Consider the following 17,005-nt stretch of genomic DNA (forward strand, 5'->3'; position numbering starts at 1 on the left):
AGGGTTTTGATGACAGTGATCCAATCTCCAAATGGATTTTATTTAATCGAACGGTGCTTAATTTAGGCTTCCAATTTCCGTGGCTGAAACTTGAAAATGAGCTGAAAAATATTTTCTGTTGTTTGGCATGGAAAATCTAATCACAGAGAAAATTATCAAAAAATTTTACTTTTTAATTATTTTTGTTTTCTTTCATTTTCTTTTATGCTTCTTCCTTAGCCGGTCACTGATTAAGGTGACAGCCAGTGATTGGCCACAGGCTTGCTTGAACTTGACTAAGGCCAGCAAGGTTGAGCCTTACTTGATCGATGAGTTTTGGGCTTGCCATAGGCCAGCGAGGCTAGTTGGTGAGGCTCGAGCTTGCCTATGGCCTATCGTCGGTAATTGGCCAAAAAAAAAACAAAAAATTTGATTTTTTAAAAAAAAAAAAAGCAAAATGATTAGAATGAGTGTATGCAAGGAGAACATGCTTAGTTTGGGCACATTTATCTACTTTTGAAGTTGTTTTTTTTTTTTTAAATTTTTTTATTTTTTTTTTTTTCTATTGTCTGAAAATATTTTCCTTGACTAGTTTAATTTTTGTGAACTAAAACCCGAAAATCCAGAAAACTTTTTCTTGAAACTTTTTCAGGAAATCATTTTCCAAAATGATAATATTTTCTAGTATTTAGCTGAAATTTGAAAATAAATTAGAAAATACTTTCTTCCAACTTTTTATCTCAAAAATTTTTTTCGTAAAATAAATTGAGTTAGGTCAGTGTAGAAATCCAAGACATGCAAGCTCCAAAACTTGCTGTTTCTGTCAAGAAACAGGAACACCGAAGTGAACCCACGATTCGAGATCTCCAAACCCACGATGGTCGGCGTGAACAGCTGCACCAGCACATGGGAGCGACCGAAATGCTCAAATCTGAAGGGGCCCTCACCGGGAGGCGGAGGGGAGACCTTCCCACATGCCAAGAGCACGTACCCCGTTTCACATTTGAGTTCGACCGTTCAGGCTTCCCGATCGTCACGGTCTACCTTTCGGAAATTCCCTATTTCAATCAACGCAATCAAATCCGACCCACCAACTCGGTCGCCCGAGTGAGAATTTTTTTAGGTGCTCTCGAATCACAAGACTCGTTCTTACGTTGACTGCCGTCTGATTAGTTATCATAATGAGTTGTCTTCCGAGCCGGTAGCATTTTCTCCAACGTAATTATTTCGATCGGGTCATAAAAAAGTTGGGTTTCACCGGAGATCTCCTAATTAGGTGCGTTGCAGGGAAATCGTTGATCACCTAATTTGGCTTCGAGGGTGCCCACTAATGCCGCTTGTGTTGACTTTTGTTCATTCGATTTGTGCACGACAACTAAGGAGGTAAAAAAGATTCCGTCCCTATCAGGGGGAAAATCTCGTGCAAAGATTGACACCATCATTGCATGTAGAAATGATTTTTCCTTGGAGAAGAGGGACAATCTTTTCAAGGCTGCCTCACCTTTTCTCGTGGTTCTTTTACCTTCCCATTGGTCGAGCATTGTTCATATGCAGCCTGCCTAATCACATGGCGGCAGCTCCTCACATGATCCGGAAGTTAGAATCGCGAGATTCCCCGTCTCGTTAGCTCATCATGTTCGTCGTAACTACACATGTCTTGGCTTAGAAACACGTCGTGTCATCTCGTCCCGTGCCCTAGATCTTTCGAGAGGCAGCAGAGACACCCTCTTGAAAAATACAGTGGATTTTATCCGACGAGTTAGTTCATCCGTTGCTTAGTGTATGCCAGCGCGAAATGCGCGGTACCGAAAAGAGGGCGTACGTGGAAACATAAAAAGATTACATGAGAAATTCCTATGCGCCAACTAAGATCCGCGTAGGGGTATAGTCAACGGAGAGTCAGGCCTGGGAGCGACGGACAGCTTTGCGCAAATCCGGGATTTCAGACAGTAATCGTGGGGGTTAGTGGGAACGGACAGGCGCACACGTTTCTAGGTGATGAGGAGGGAGGGAGTTAATGCTGCAGGACCGGAATCGGTTGCGGTAGTTCGCCCCCCCGCACACCGCATTTTCCCAGGCTGTCTCTCCAGTAACTCATCGCGACGTGCGGTCTCTGATTTCTGGCATCGGGATGCGAAGACAGACGGCTAAGGTCAACGAAACGCGCGCACCGTCCACACTGCGCTTCGTTTGAAACACAGCACGTTCGATGTCGCCTGACCGAGGAGGTGGTATTCATCGAGAGATTTGTTTGATGTCGTGTGTGGTCCTTTGTACTTCGTGAGATCCGCAGGAGATTGGCTCGGTGACTTTGTTGCACTTTGAGGTTGTTCTTGATCTGCTCTGTGCAGTGATTGTCATTAAACCGGAATTATCATCTTTTAGGGTCAGATAAGGAAATGAATAAATAAAAAGAAGACAAAACTTGTGTTGTGAAAAAACATGCGGGGGTATATTGTTTGTTAGAATGTAAGTGTGAATTGTATTGGAAAATTCTATATTGGATAAGTAGCGTCAAATATTGGCCTAAAACTTGACTTAAGTTTTTGAGTGAAAATGACTCAAACTAGATATGTTGGCACATTTGGATTAGGACTCCCTCTCGGCAATCTTCCTAGGTAAATGTGAAAATGTCGAGTTATTATTGTAAGCTCTCAACAAATAGTATCAAAGTCAATGATTTGTGTTTTTGGGCAAGTGGGCGTTGTGGTGTAGCGACGTGGGTCGATAGGAATGAAGTTGGCGTTTGAGATGAATTGATGTGCAGTAGAAGGATACCTAGAGTAAACGGGAGCGGACCCAATGATCTCCCTAGGTGAAAATGTTAACGATCTTGTGATTCATGCAAGAATTTCCCAATTGGAAAAATGGTCATCTTTGAGCTTCCCTAGAGAGATGCTGAAGTAAGAATAAGACCGTTCAAGCGGCTCGACATTGCGGCGGGACAAAACTCGTGGATGCTAGTTTGCTCGACTTCATAATATAAGGCAACGAAATTGCTTCACTCAATTTCAAGTTCAATTCTCGAAGGTGCTCAGACTCAAATTTAATCTTTGATCAGCAAGGGCGAGTCTAGACGGGGTTTCATTACAGGCCGGCGACTTCAAACCTAAAGAGCATTACCCTAATTCACCCCATCCCAAAGAACAAATCGGAAACTACGCCGGCACCACCGCGAGCCCCGCCCCCGCCGGCTCGTATTTTCTCAAATTCGGCCTAACATAGATTCGGGCCCGACACGTAGAAAATCTCCGTCGAAGCCTGTCCGAACGATGGAGGCCTTGATATGGATAGACATCGAAAGGAGATGTCACTCCTCCACCAAACACAAACACAAAGAAAAATGGGCCCAAGGCTCAATATGTCAAATGGCCCAAAGAACCGAACCATTTGGGCCGGCCACAGTCACGATAACCGAGCCCACGTAACCGTCACGACGTCGTCCCGTCTCTTCCTTCTCCATCTGCTTTTCCTCTTTTCTCTCGCTCTATCCACGGCGCGGCACCGAACTTCACCAGCAAGCTCTCGAGCTTTTGCCTTCGACCTGCGCTCGGAAATGGCGTCTCACGCTCTCTCCAAGCTCCCGCCGTCGACCGCCCACGCTCGGTCCGCTCACCGGCCGGGGCTGGCGAGCTCGTTCGGATTGCCCAACGCGTGGCTCGGCATGCGCGACTTCTCGCTCCGTTCGGCGGGTCTCGCCTGTCGACCGCCGAGGCCGCGCCCGATCATCGCCACCGTCGCCTTCAGCCTCCCGACCGCGTGAGTCTAATCCCCCCCCAATCGCCCCGAAGGCATTGCTTCACTCGCTCCCCTTTAGGATTTCTGGTTCAAAGTTTGGTTTTTTTCGATGTTTAATTTTGGTTCCTGGTTTAAAAATTGCATTTTTAGGTGACTGAGTTGTTGTTTCAGGACTGTTGTGCTTGATTTTGCAGAAAGCCGGAGAGGGTCTCTTCCGGTGAGAATGTTCCCAGGTGAGTTCAGCTGAAACATTAGATGAAGTCGTGTTTTTTTATTGTTGTTACTTGGTTAGTGTTATCGAAAATTGTTCTCTGAATGAGCTGCATTGATTGAATGGCAACTGGGAATGGAAAAATTATCTTGATTGAGCCTTGGAACATGCCATTTGCGTGTTTGGTCGATTCCGCCTATGATAAGTGAAGATGAATCTGTAGTGTTCATTGGGTTGTTGCTTGTATTAGATGGTCGAGGAGGGCAATAAAGTCGTTTGCTATGGGTGAACTCGAGGCGAGGAAGCTGAAGTATCCGACTACTGGAACTGAGGCACTTCTTATGGGATTACTTATTGAGGGTAATTGACTTTGTGCATTTCGGAATCTCTTTCATATTGCTTCTGGTTGTTGCTTCATTATCCATTGAAGAAGTCTGTTGGCCTATCTGCTTAGAGATATTCATAGCCATGTTGGATCACTACCGTATATGTAATGATTTCAACTGGTTGTTGAAGTGATATTTCAGGAAAAGTTTTCCAGTTAACTTGAAGTGTGGAGTTTCAACTTCACCAGTGATGTTTATTCCGCAAATCATTGGGGGCATTGTATGCCTATCTTATACCATGCAAGCTCCCTTGATAGGACCCTCATTTTGTTTATGCGAATACCATATGTTTTCACATGCTTAGCATATAGTCTTGATAAGATTTGAGGAGTATCATTAGACTGATATGGATTGTGCTAACTATAATTTCTTGGTTGTGATGTGCAGGGACTAACTCTGCTGCTAAGCTTTTGCGGGCAAATGGAATTACACTTTTCAAGGTGCGGGAAGAGTCCATGAAGTTGATTCCAAAGGGTGACATGTATTTTTTCAGCCCTGAGCATCCACCACTGACTGAAGATTGCCAAAGGGTACTTGATTGGGCTGTTGATCATAAATTGAAGTCTGGTATGCTTTCCGTCAATTTGCTTGTATTCACTTTTCGAGGACTTGCTGTGTGATAGCGTTCTGCTGTAGTTGGAGGTCCATGCATTCTTGTGGATTATCGGAGGAATATGACAATAGGTTGCATTGGTTTGAGATGAATTACATTTTCTGATTCTTATGAGTTTATTTTTAAAATAGTGAAACAACTCTCTTAAATTAAATATCTCAGATAGAGAGAATCACTAATGCGAAAGGGTTGAATGTTAGCTTCTACAATGTCTGAAATGCAAAGTGCCTGTACTTCATTGTGTAAGGGCTTTAAGATGGCATAGATTTTGCACTTGTAACTAGTACCGGCACAGTGAGCGAGTTATAATTCTATTACGTGATAATCTAAACGTATATTATTTGTTTCAAACACCCAGAGAAGTCAAATTCTGGTTTTCATGTGGTTCTTGGTTGGAAGTTGGGAAAGTGCTTTCATTGCTTTACATATAGTTGGAGGTCCACACATTCACCTATATTGTTTGTTCATCTGGCCCGTCCAAATATAGGCCTAGAGCTAATCTTTCTTGCATTCCTTTCTTGATGCAGCTGATGGCGGAGAGATCACGACGAGCCATTTGCTTCTCGGTATCTGGTATGAAGTGGATTCACTGGGCCACAAGATACTAGCTGCCCTTGGTTTCGATGACAGCAAAGCCAAAGAGCTGGAGTCTCAAATTAGCAAACCAGAATACGAGGGCTAATGGGTTTCCTCCCCCTCGATTCTCTTTTTAATTCTTATGCGGGTGTCCGGGTTTTCTTGGTAGGTTGGGACGCTCAAACTTGTCTCCCCAATATGTTCAGTCCCTAATGCCTCGCACAGGCTGGCACGGCCGGATGATTTCTTGACCATTTTTGTTTCTTGATTGTTGTGACGTTGAGATTCTTTGAAAAATTAGATGGATCCATCATGTCTGTACCAAGGTCTTGCATTCTGAACAACTCTCATTTTGGGACTTGAGTTTCTGCTCTTTATGGAGAAAAAATTGAGTGGTTTGCGAGTGACATATTAATAGCCGGCGTGGCTTACATCTTTTCACTGTAAAGCAATTGCAGATCAACGCATATGCACTGATGTGAATATAGATGAACAAAACAAAGAATATCCATCCATCTCACTTTTCCTCCTCCATCTGGTTCATGTCAATTGCGTCCTCCACTGTCGCCACCAGCAGTGTTGCCGGCATTGCATGGTCAAATCTGAAGGGAAGTTTACCGTGCTCGGAGAAAATGAAGACAAAGAAAAACTTCATGATTGTAACTCATGGCTGAACCTTTGTGAACCGTCATGGACAAACGTTTTCCTTTTCTCTGTTTTTGGCTCGACCGAACTTTTACATCTAGAACCACTAAGATGCCCATCGCACGTCATGGAGAAGAGATTTTGTTTCAGAAGTGGGTTTCGATACTCACACCTTGCAAGGAGGTAGAGTAAAAATCTAAGCGTGAAAGTTAAAGTAGGAATATAGTAAGTCTGAGATTGAAAGTTTTTGGCTCGACCGAATATGATTGACCAAAAAAAAAAACTTTTACATCTAGAGCTGTCATGCTCGTGGCCATGGCTCTAGATTTAGTACTCATGGCCGCAAGCTCTTCCTTAAGATTTCTTTGTGTCGCAAAGAGTGTGATAAAGAATGGTTCTTTTAGCAAACTTATAAAGTAATGCTCGAAAGAAGAACTATTATTTTGCAACTCACCTTTCATGGCACATGCTGTAAAATTTATGTGCAGAAAGATGCAACAAGGTTATTACATTTGCCTAGAGAGCAGGATGAAAAAAGCGTATACACGCGCAAATTCAAGAGTAATGAAGCTATGTGAAGATATTGACAAGAAAATGTACGGGGAAAGTGTAAGAATCTTATACTGTAGAGGGATACACAGAAGAAAATCCTAGGCCTTTGGAATCGTTGGATTGGGAGGCGGTGAGGCAAAGCCGATACCGCATTTTCAGATAAACTTGCAGAAAGAATACGGGTATAGAATCTTCAAGGAGAAAGAATCTTTAGCCAAAAGATCATAAAGTGTAAACCTACATGATGATGTTTAAGATAGCTGATGACGATTCCTTAATGTTGGTAGGGGGTTTCTTGATACACTCCGTAGAGATCATGGGAGTGTCCACCTGAAATGGCTAAAGAAGGTCGCTCCAAATCTAGTAAAAGTTACGATTGAGTGGAATATTTTTTCCAATTTTATGCATGTTGGCATCAAGGAGCAAGAGGTTGTGAACTTTGATATGAACTCTTTAATGAATTTATAAGTCACTGATTCTGAAATTGGTTATTAGGCAATTTCTGCTGACAATAGAAGGGCTGGAATGCATACGTCTTTTGAGCCTCAAGCAACCTGCCTTCCCAGTAGGAATTTGGTGGGTTATTTCTGTGTCGATGCATCTAATCCTTGTCCGAGATTTCTCTATTTTGTCACCTTAAAAAGGTGGACACAAATGTGCGCGGATAGTGGTGCGTCTCGGATGAGTCCCTCTTCTACCAATGCTGGAGATGTTCCGACTGCATCTCTTGCAAAACTATAACAACGGTACTTAAACGTTTCTCTAATGCTGTTCTTTCATTGAGTTTCTGATCTTTTTCCTCTATAAGTTACCCTGCAGTAAACAACATAAAAGGTTACCTCCACCACGGCTCCGCCATCGGACATTGGAAGTGCCTAACGATGCTTTATAATTTGGACAGATTAGGCAATGCTCTGTGGTTTAAACTAAGTTTCAAGAACAACGAGCCTAAAACAAGTAGATATGTTGCTAACGCTTTGATTCTGCCTTGCAGATTTGAGCTGCATTATTAGATGATCACCTTGGGAAAGGTGAGTGGTTATTCATGTTATGGAGAACGAGGACGTTAAGATTTCTGTCTCATTCCCCGTCATATATATGAGCACCTGTTAAACGGTGGACACTCATGCTGAATTTTTTTTTTTTGCAGGTTTTCTGCGCTCAAAAACCAACCGAACTGCAATGCTTGTCTACGCTGATGAATTTAAACACTATACAAGCACAAATGAAGGGCTATGCTAACTTTTGCTTTGACACTTTCTACTAAGTTTTGATGGAATGTTGGTTCGGCATTTTAAAAAGGCTTGAAAAAATATTGAACGTTTGGTTTGGTTCTTAAAATTCCGAACTAGTACACTTGGACAAATTTACCCCAAACATTTTTTTTTCTTAAAAAGACAAATTTGAACCCTTGTGACAAAATCCTCTATTAGTTTTTGTTAAATTTTATTATTAAATTATAAAAGTTTTTATAAAAAAATCCATTTGTTAAAGTTTAACGATTTTTTTTGGTTTACATTTTTGAGACTTTATTTGCTAAATATGAGCATTTTTGAGATTTCATTTGTTAAATGTTAACATTTGGAACGTTGAAAGTTGAAAATAAATTTGGACTGCTTTGAATTTTTAACATTTTTTCGGAATGTTCCGTTGAGGTTTAATGAATTTTTTTCTTGCCAATATTGCCATTACTGAAAATCATTTTTTCCCTTGTGCCCTCGGAAAACACTGTTCATCGCCTTCTTCTTTGGATTTGGCCACCGCGAAGCTCGGCCGGCGGGCGGCGCTCAGCCGCGAGCCAGATCTGGCCGCCGGGAACCCTCGCCTGAGGTCGCGAGAGGGTCGCTGGCTCATTACCTCGAACAGTTCTCCGACGAAACAGAGAGAGACGGAGAAGACGCCGCCATGGATCTCGCTGCTCTCCTTCTTCCCGCTCTGATCCCTTCGTGGAGCTCCGTGAGCAAACCTTCTTCTTCCTCTCCTCCGCACTCGCATTTTTCCTCCGCCTCCGCCTCCGCCTCCGATCCCGTCTTCTCATCCTCCATTTTGCAGGTCGTCCTGCTGGGGACGTTCTTCGCTTACTTGGCCGCCGCCGGCTCGATCCTCCCCGGGAAGGTCGTCCCCGGCGCGGCGCTGCCGGACGGCTCTCGGCTCCGCTATCGCTGCAATGGTCTGTCCGCTTCTTCTTCTTCTTCTTCTTTGCTGAGGCGCGGTTCTCGTGCTCTCTTAGATTCGTGATGCTCCATTGGCCTCGTTTGTCTCTGCAGGTTCGGTGTCTCTTCTTCTCCTGGTCGCTTTGCTCGGCCTCGGTGCTTGGATGGACTTCCTCCGACCCACCGTATGTCCTGATTGCTCGCGCATTCTTTGGTGTTGCTTTAGAACTAGGATTTTTAGATTTTCGGAGTGAGCTTTTGAAACAGACGAGATGTTGAAGCGCCTGAGATATGGATCTATCTGTGCCATTTTGCGAGAAATCTCGGACGCCTTGCGCTGCCGATTTATATGGAGGAAGGGCATTATATATAAGTGGCATGAATGATGGTAGAAACAGGGGTGCTTGTGCATTTACGTGTCTCTAATCGAATTTTTGCAGATAATAGCAGAAAGGGGACTTGAGCTGCTGTCGATGACTTTTACATTCAGCACTCTTGTAAGTTGCGGAAATTGCAGTTGCTTTTGTCTGTTGATAGCATGAGTATATTGATGTGGTTGGAAATGCACTTAGTTATCTTGTCGGTGCATCTCCACTGCCCTCCCTGACTCTTTCCTCTAGGCCTAGAGTTTCTTCTTGACATGGGGCCCTGGACCAGTATTCATTCTGATGCTCCTCTCTGATACACTTCTTCTCCGGTAAAGAGCATGTGCATGAAGTAGTATGAATGGAGACAAGGATAAATATGCGTGAACAACTTTGTGAATGTCAAACTTAGAAAGAGAATGCTTATGCTCTTTCTCATTAATCAATTTTTCGATTCGTTTTAATGAAAATAAAGGGCTTATAGAGACAGTCGATACTTCTTTTGTTGAACTTTTCTGCGACAAGACCTCTGGCCGTTTCTTCCATGGAAGTAATAATGATACTGAATGTCAAAAGGTCCCTTTGCGCCTCAATCTTTTTCATGGTTCACCTCTCGTCCATCACAGCAATGCAAGCACTTTTGCATAGTTTCAATTTGTTAGTAATTCACGTGAAATTTAAAATGAAATCAAGGAGAGGTTGTCTGGGCTTGCTAGATAGAATAATTGAAAGACCGACTGAACCATAGTACAAAATGAAATCAAGCACATTTGATTAGTTTCAATTTGTTAGCAATTCAAAGACCGATTAAGCCAAGTCATCAAGTTTCTTTTGGAGAACGGGAGAGAAACTTTATGTGGGGGAAGCTGGTTCTCCATATCTCATCAACACATGTTAAGTTAAATAAAGTAGGCTTCTTGGCTGTTCATTTTCACTATTGCCAATCAGGTAGCTTCAGTTGAGAATGTATGGGAAGAGAGCTGTACAGAAAAAAGACCATAGAAAGTATTTTAGTGTCAAAACATTGAATTTGCTAGCATATGTTTGTGATTGGTACTTGCATTCTTCCTTGAAATGGCATCCTAGACAATGATGAGCACCTTTTTTAAGTGATGCACATGCCATTGTGCAGCAAAAGTTCATAGATTGGTGGGTGCATCAACACAGCACCTTATCAAGCAAAATATATGGGGAAGGAAGACTCTTGGTAATACAACAATACTGTTGGTTTGAGCCAGAAATGAATCAGTATGTGCTGAGCCTCCATTTAAGCAAAGTAATTTAGTATCACATGATGCTCATCATGTAAAATAAGCTGCATAATCAACCATGAGTTTGTGTATTGATAATTTTCACTAGCAATGTTTACATCATCAGCGTAAATGGAAACTAGGAAATAATCTGATGTTCTCTGATATATGCTAGGAAAAGAAAGAACCAAAGAATGCTAGGAAATTACCTTTTTTGATGTTCTCTGACATATGCGCAGGGTACTATTTAGCTAGAGTTAAAATAAGTTTCCATTGATTGTAACTTTTAATGGAGTTCTGTCAACACATGTACACGTGTTTTAGGTTAAAAGCAAATGAAAGGATTTGGATGAAATTTGTATTTGAAACGATAAATAGAATACAAAAATTGTCCTAATGATGTCTCCTCCATTAATTACCAAAGCACAAAAGCTAGCTGTTTTAATTGTTTTGTGGAAGTGCTCCAATGCCAGAAAATATATGAGCTTCCATTATTGTTGAGTTTGTCAATAAATTGATTGTTCAAGCTACACTCCAGAATTTCCTTGTCTTGTTCTTTTAGATGTTAAACCATGGCAATACAGAAATTGTCTGCTTTTCTTCTTGCTTATGCTGCTTCTGAAAGGCAATTTTAGCAGTTTAAATCTCTCTTCCCGTTGACACTAAGAATGTTGCTCTATTTATCAGGACAAGAAAGAGGGAATAGCTGTTTTTGTCTCCTAATCATTTTGCTCTGCACAATGTTTTGTGATTCCTGTTGCCAGGTTACGTTAGTACTCTACGCTGCTGGGTGCAATTCGACTAGTGACAGTTCCTCCCTAAAGCCTCACCTGTCAGGAAACCTCATTCATGACTTGTACGTGTTTTTCAGTTCAGAAATTGTGGCCTGATAATTAATCTGATTCGCCTTCTATGCTACTAATCTCAAGTCTATCCATATGATATTCTTATCTTCTAAAAAACATGATTGCCACTTGTAAGTTGTAAGTATACAAGGGATAGGCAAATTCTAGGAAGTATTCCTCCTTTCTTTGCACCTAATATGTAACAATTGTCGTCATTTTCTAGTGATTATACTCTACAAGTACGAGGATTAAAAACCAGTGATCTAGCTCAGTTCTCTAAATTTTTCATCACAATTTCTTTCAGGACTGTTGATTTCTTTATTGTATATGTACATCAATTGCCAGAGATGAAAATATGATGTTGAGGTGCCATTTTCTGTTGGTATCTTGCATGAACAAAGACAAAATTCATCTTTTGTTCATGTCCATGGTCATTTATTTGCATGACTTGGTAAATTGCACTGGTGTCCATCATCGCTTCACCTGAAAGTTATTCTTAATGAGGAAAATATCTTGTTTTGTATTGGTCTTCTGTGAAATGTGTCCTTGAACAGCATACTGGTCACCATCTGATGTTGCTAATGATATAATTTACAGGTGGTTTGGAATACAGCTGAATCCTCAATTTATTGGGATAGACCTCAAGTATGCAAATTTTTCCGGTCATATTCATTGTTATACTGATATTTAAAGTACTTGTATATGTCCATGTGCATAATTTCTTGTGTGGACTGACTTATAATCACATCATTAGTGCTTTCCAGACCACGTGTCGCCTTTCATAAGTCTGTGAGGTTCAGCATTCCTCTGTGTTCTCTCACTTGACTGTCCAGAGGCTGCTAATTGCACCAGTATATCCTTTTTCATAACATGAAACTGTATGGGTGCTTATGGGGATCTTACTCTGAATTTAATCTCACTTTAACATTATATATATGGTTGTTGATCTTTGCGTCGCTGGTACCAGATGTTTTAACTTTTATTTGTAAAATATGTCTTCTGTAGGTTTTTCTTTGTACGAGCAGGTATGATGGGATGGCTTCTTATCAATTTGTCAGTTCTAGCTAGAAGTGTCCAAGATGGCAACTTGAGCCTATCAATGATCCTTTATCAACTATTCTGTGTGGTAATTTTACAATGATCTCTTTAGCATCTTTTAACCAAGTCAGTTTTACGACTTCCTTTATCTAAGAGTTCTTCTTCTTTTTTTTTACAGTTATATATCCTGGACTACTTTGTGTATGAGGAGTATATGACTTCCACGTAAGTGCATAACTCGTCTGTCTCTGCAATCCTTTAAGTGCACGCTGAAGTTGTCTCTGCGTCATTAAACCTGGTTTTTTCTTTTAAGAAACCACATTGCTGCTTAAAAGTAGGAGCTTTTATCTTCACTTATGACTCTGCTCAACTGTACTCTAGGCTAATACTGCATCTCTTTAGAGCATTTAGGAAAAGCTGCAATGCTCATTTATGAACTGGCCTGCTATATGGGCTGCTTTAGTTTAGCAAACAGTTATGCTTCTAAAATCTCTTCATTTTCGCCATGTGTTCTTTCAACCTTTAGTATGCTGGGCTTGGGCCATGGAACCTGTTAACTTGGAATTTTGACTAAATTTTTAAAGGTGACACCTAATAGACTGACCGGAAATCATAACCATAGTTTTCATTTGTCCTACATTGCTATTGTATGTTGTGCTGAGATCAATGAATGAATCTTATTATAGTACTTTTAAAATAAAAATATTAACTGAGCAATGTGGGTGTTGGAAAGATTTAGGTTCCTTCTTATAGTGACAAATAATACTGCATTGATGTTGGTAATCGTGCCCTGCCCTCCAGTCCCCCTCTCCTACAACCTCCAAACACTAGCCAAAAGAGAGAAAAGAAAGAAAGGATGCTGCTCTGTGGAATTATCAGATGTAATTGGAGCACTCTAGGGCTGATTTTGCTAGTAAAAAAGAGTGTGCTTCTTCAGCTTTGAAACAAAAGTCTTCTATTTATTGACTTTCAAGACTTAATTGCAGGATTGTTTGTCATTAACTGTATGCATCATATTCTATTCACTGCTGCACAGCAGGCGAGACTCCTCACAACACTAGAAGCTATAATAGAAGGAAATGTGGTCAACTAATTGGCAATCTCATGTTTTATTACAATCAGTCAACTAAGTGCTCTTCCTTGAGGATGCCAGGCAAATGTTTGCTGCCTTGTATTTAAAATTTAAACTCGAGAGATCTATTGTACAAGTGAAACATCTAACATAGGAAAGTCTACAGTGCATTCAAAACAATTTCATGATCCACTTTTCCACATTTGAGCCAAGACAAGTAAAATTGAGCTACTGAAAAGAATGACGAAAAAATTTGACCTTCTTTTCGAGTAAGGGAGGGGGAATGTCTCGTGGGGGTCTTATACAAGCCTTCTCTAGAGTCTTTGATACAGTACCTGTCATTTTATATGTTCTACTGAAGAAGATTCCTTTTAAACCCTACTCAGAGGTTCTACTTTAAAACTTTGTCTTCTAGTGTATCCATGCCTCTGATAGATCACGAGCTTGCGTCTCATTTAAATATTAGCTTCCTTGTACCTAAATTGATTGATGCATGTGTAGACTCTGCAACAATCTCATTTAGGACGAGTTGTTTTGGTGAATATCACTTACCTATTCCTGTAGAATCCCATATGTGTGTACTCTATTTTATCATTTGGTCTCTTTTCTAGGTGGGACATTATTGCCGAGAGATTGGGCTTCATGTTGGTATTTGGAGATGTAGTGTGGATTCCCTTCACATTTAGCATTCAGGTATGCCATCTAGAGAAGATGAACATACAGTACGTTTGGTCATCATAACTGTCCCTTTCCTTAGCTATCAATTATCACATTATCACACTATCCATATTTTTCTCTGTACTTGCAGCTTTATGCACAGGGAGGGGGAGGGGCCTTGTTTGTGTTATCTGTGGGGATGGGTGGCTCCTGAGTTTTTTTCTTTCTCAATCTGATGCTTAGATTGATGGTTAATGCGCATTGCTTATCCAGCATGATGGGCAAGCTAATTAATTTTATGATAAGCTCCATTCATGCCTAGCAAACATACATATTCTAAATTTCTGGATGTTGTGATTAGTATTCTTTTGTTCTTTTGGTGTTCAGTGAATTATTGACAATTCATACAATATCTATCTGTTTTATGTGTTCACTTCTCTTAGGAGGACTAGAAAAGTTGCCTTACTGTACAATATTGATTGTCTTTGAAGCATTGCAACCCTAAGTATCCACATCGCACTATGTTAGTAGTTGTACGCTTTGAATATGAGATTGCATCTTTAAGGGTCACATGAAACCATTTATTAGATACATATGCAGTTTTGAAGAATATTTGAGGCATGTTTATATGCCTACATGAGTAATTGTCATCTCTGATACAGGGTTGGTGGCTATTGAGAAATAACGTAGAGTTAACAACAACTGCTGCCATTGCTAATTGTTTCGTATTTCTGATTGGGTAGGCTTTATATTGTCCTCTTGCTGATGAACCTAATATTGCCTGCCACCTTTACTAAGAATTCGTTTCCTTTGCCTAAAAAACTACGTAGATATATGGTGTTCCGAGGAGCTAACAAGCAAAAGCATGTGTTCAAAAGGAGTCCCAAAGCACTTATATGGGGTCAACCTCCAAAAGTTGTAGGGGGGAAGTTGCTTGCTTCTGGTTATTGGTAAAACAACAGTCTTCTCCTACTCTTGCTGTGACTTATGGTTCATGTAAGTGTTATGAAGGTCATAAAAATGGAATCCAAGTCTAAGATGAACAAGTGGAACTGCCAAGTATATGTAATGTAATATGCTTGCAGCCTTGCACACCTACCTCAATAGCTTCAACTTGTGTTGTTGGATTTATCAGCTTGCTCCTTTGCAGTTTAATGTCAATGAAAATGCTGTTAGCCTGGTTTTCACATCTATGTAAATCAAACCTTCTCTATATTCTGTAGTTAAACGATTGTGAGAGTACCATCACAGAACTCACTGATAGTAAATTCTTTCTGTTTCTTCGAAGCTTAGTAGAAATATAATTTGCTTCTTCTTATAATTACTTCCATTGATCTCTGTGAAGATGCACGATTTTTCAGGTAAGGCAGATTCATATTGAAAGGGAAAAAGGTAGTTTAGTCGTCTTCTACAATATGCTTTGGGAATGTGAATGTAATTTCGGTAAAACTTAACTGGAGAAGGCTATAAGTGTGGTAAATTACGAGTCTTATGTTCTCTGATTCTGTTTACCATAAAGTTTGCTTTGCTTCTCCTGCTACTTGTGCAATTTTGACTTCATGTATCCTATGGTTGAAGGGGAATTGCGAGGCACTGTAACTACCTTGGCGACTTGCTGCTGGCACTGTCCTTCAGCTTGCCTTGTGGACTAAGGTGAATTTTGACTTCACCCAACTCTGTTATGATTTGCCATGCATGCCAAGATTAAGTAGATCACAGTTTTGAAGTGGTACTTCTCTTTTACAGTTCACCAGTACCTTATTTCTACCCAATCTATCTCCTGATTCTGCTGATATGGAGAGAGAGAAGAGACGAAGCTCGTTGTGCAGAAAAGTACAGAGAGATTTGGGCGGAATACTGCAGGCTAGTTCCTTGGAGGATATTTCCCTATTTCTATTAGATGTACACAGTAGCTCATCTGGTGATGTTAGATCGTCCTACTTTCATAAGAAAAATCCAGAGTGGGAGATTTTTTTTGACCGGAGTGGGAGATTGAGGGGTCATTTGTATCCTGTACTTGTTTTCTTCAACTAACAAGTTGTAATTTCTTTGGAGGGTGATAGTACTTTCTCCTTAGTTCTTTTCTTATTTGAAAAAGAGAAATTTTGGGAGACCCTAGTACTAGTAGGGTGGTGTTCTCTTTACCATGATGAACTTTCTGGGCAAAGCCCAGATTTGGTCTTTCTGATGCTTTTGCGGTTCGATTTTTTCCCGGTGATGTGATGTCGAGTACATTTGATTTGCGATGAAGTCCTTTCATCTTGCCATCACTATTAAGGTTGGTTTGATAACCATCATTTTTTTATTCTTCGGAACAGAAATTTGCTTAGTATTGGCACTTACTTTTTATCTTCCTTGGAATAAAAAAGTGGGTAGATAATAGATTTGGAATAGAAATAAGAAGTAAAAAAAATTAATTCTTTTTTTCAGGAATAGAATTGGAAAAAAAATATTTCCAAATAGAAATTACTTTTTAAAATAGAAATGTTATTAAATTTAATTATTAAGAAAATATTTTTTTGAAAAATACTTTTCTAGAATACGATTAGTTTTCTTTTATTTGGTATATGTCATTTTCTTCTTCCTACTCTACACTTGCGGGCGTGGCCGCAACCCACTCTCGAAATACGCGTAATTAAAAACGTTCTTGGACCTCATTGGAAAATGTTTCTTGGACCTCATGAAAAATGCTTTCTTTCAAATAAAAAAATCAAATTTTAAATAAATAAATATTTATTTATTTAATTTTCCTTATTTTTCCTTCTCTCCCAGCCATCCTCCCCCACTCCTGTCCACCGCCATCACCACCATCTTCGACGACCTCACCTCCCTTTGCAGCAATTCCATCCACCAAAGCTCAGCCGAGCTCCAAGTACAGGCACAAGCCAGCGAGCCTTGACCATGCCCGAGGCGTAGGTGCACATG

The 17,005-nt window shown here is 40.5% G+C and overlaps 2 protein-coding genes across 2 annotated transcripts; both read left to right on the forward strand.

Annotated features, from left to right (window-relative positions):
• Nucleotides 1-3,461: 3,461 nt before the first annotated feature.
• LOC104443742 (ATP-dependent Clp protease ATP-binding subunit CLPT2, chloroplastic) lies at nucleotides 3,462-5,918 on the forward strand. The gene is made up of 5 exons (XM_010057256.3): nucleotides 3,462-3,738; nucleotides 3,912-3,950; nucleotides 4,179-4,288; nucleotides 4,702-4,881; nucleotides 5,455-5,918. The coding sequence occupies exons 1-5, from the start codon at nucleotides 3,536-3,538 to the stop codon at nucleotides 5,607-5,609; spliced, it is 687 nt and encodes a 228-aa protein (XP_010055558.2). The 5' UTR covers nucleotides 3,462-3,535; the 3' UTR covers nucleotides 5,610-5,918.
• A 2,445-nt stretch (nucleotides 5,919-8,363) lies between these two features.
• Nucleotides 8,364-16,330, forward strand: LOC104443743 (delta(14)-sterol reductase). The gene is made up of 13 exons (XM_010057257.3): nucleotides 8,364-8,656; nucleotides 8,753-8,870; nucleotides 8,968-9,038; nucleotides 9,294-9,350; nucleotides 11,233-11,324; nucleotides 11,911-11,958; nucleotides 12,319-12,439; nucleotides 12,530-12,576; nucleotides 14,035-14,116; nucleotides 14,743-14,819; nucleotides 14,911-15,030; nucleotides 15,659-15,733; nucleotides 15,827-16,330. Exons 1-13 carry the CDS (start codon nucleotides 8,606-8,608, stop codon nucleotides 15,978-15,980), a joined length of 1,113 nt encoding a protein of 370 aa, XP_010055559.2. The 5' UTR covers nucleotides 8,364-8,605; the 3' UTR covers nucleotides 15,981-16,330.
• Nucleotides 16,331-17,005: the final 675 nt, after the last annotated feature.

This window comes from Eucalyptus grandis, chromosome 5 (assembly GCF_016545825.1).
Source record: "Eucalyptus grandis isolate ANBG69807.140 chromosome 5, ASM1654582v1, whole genome shotgun sequence".
Lineage (NCBI taxonomy): Eukaryota > Viridiplantae > Streptophyta > Magnoliopsida > Myrtales > Myrtaceae > Eucalyptus > Eucalyptus grandis.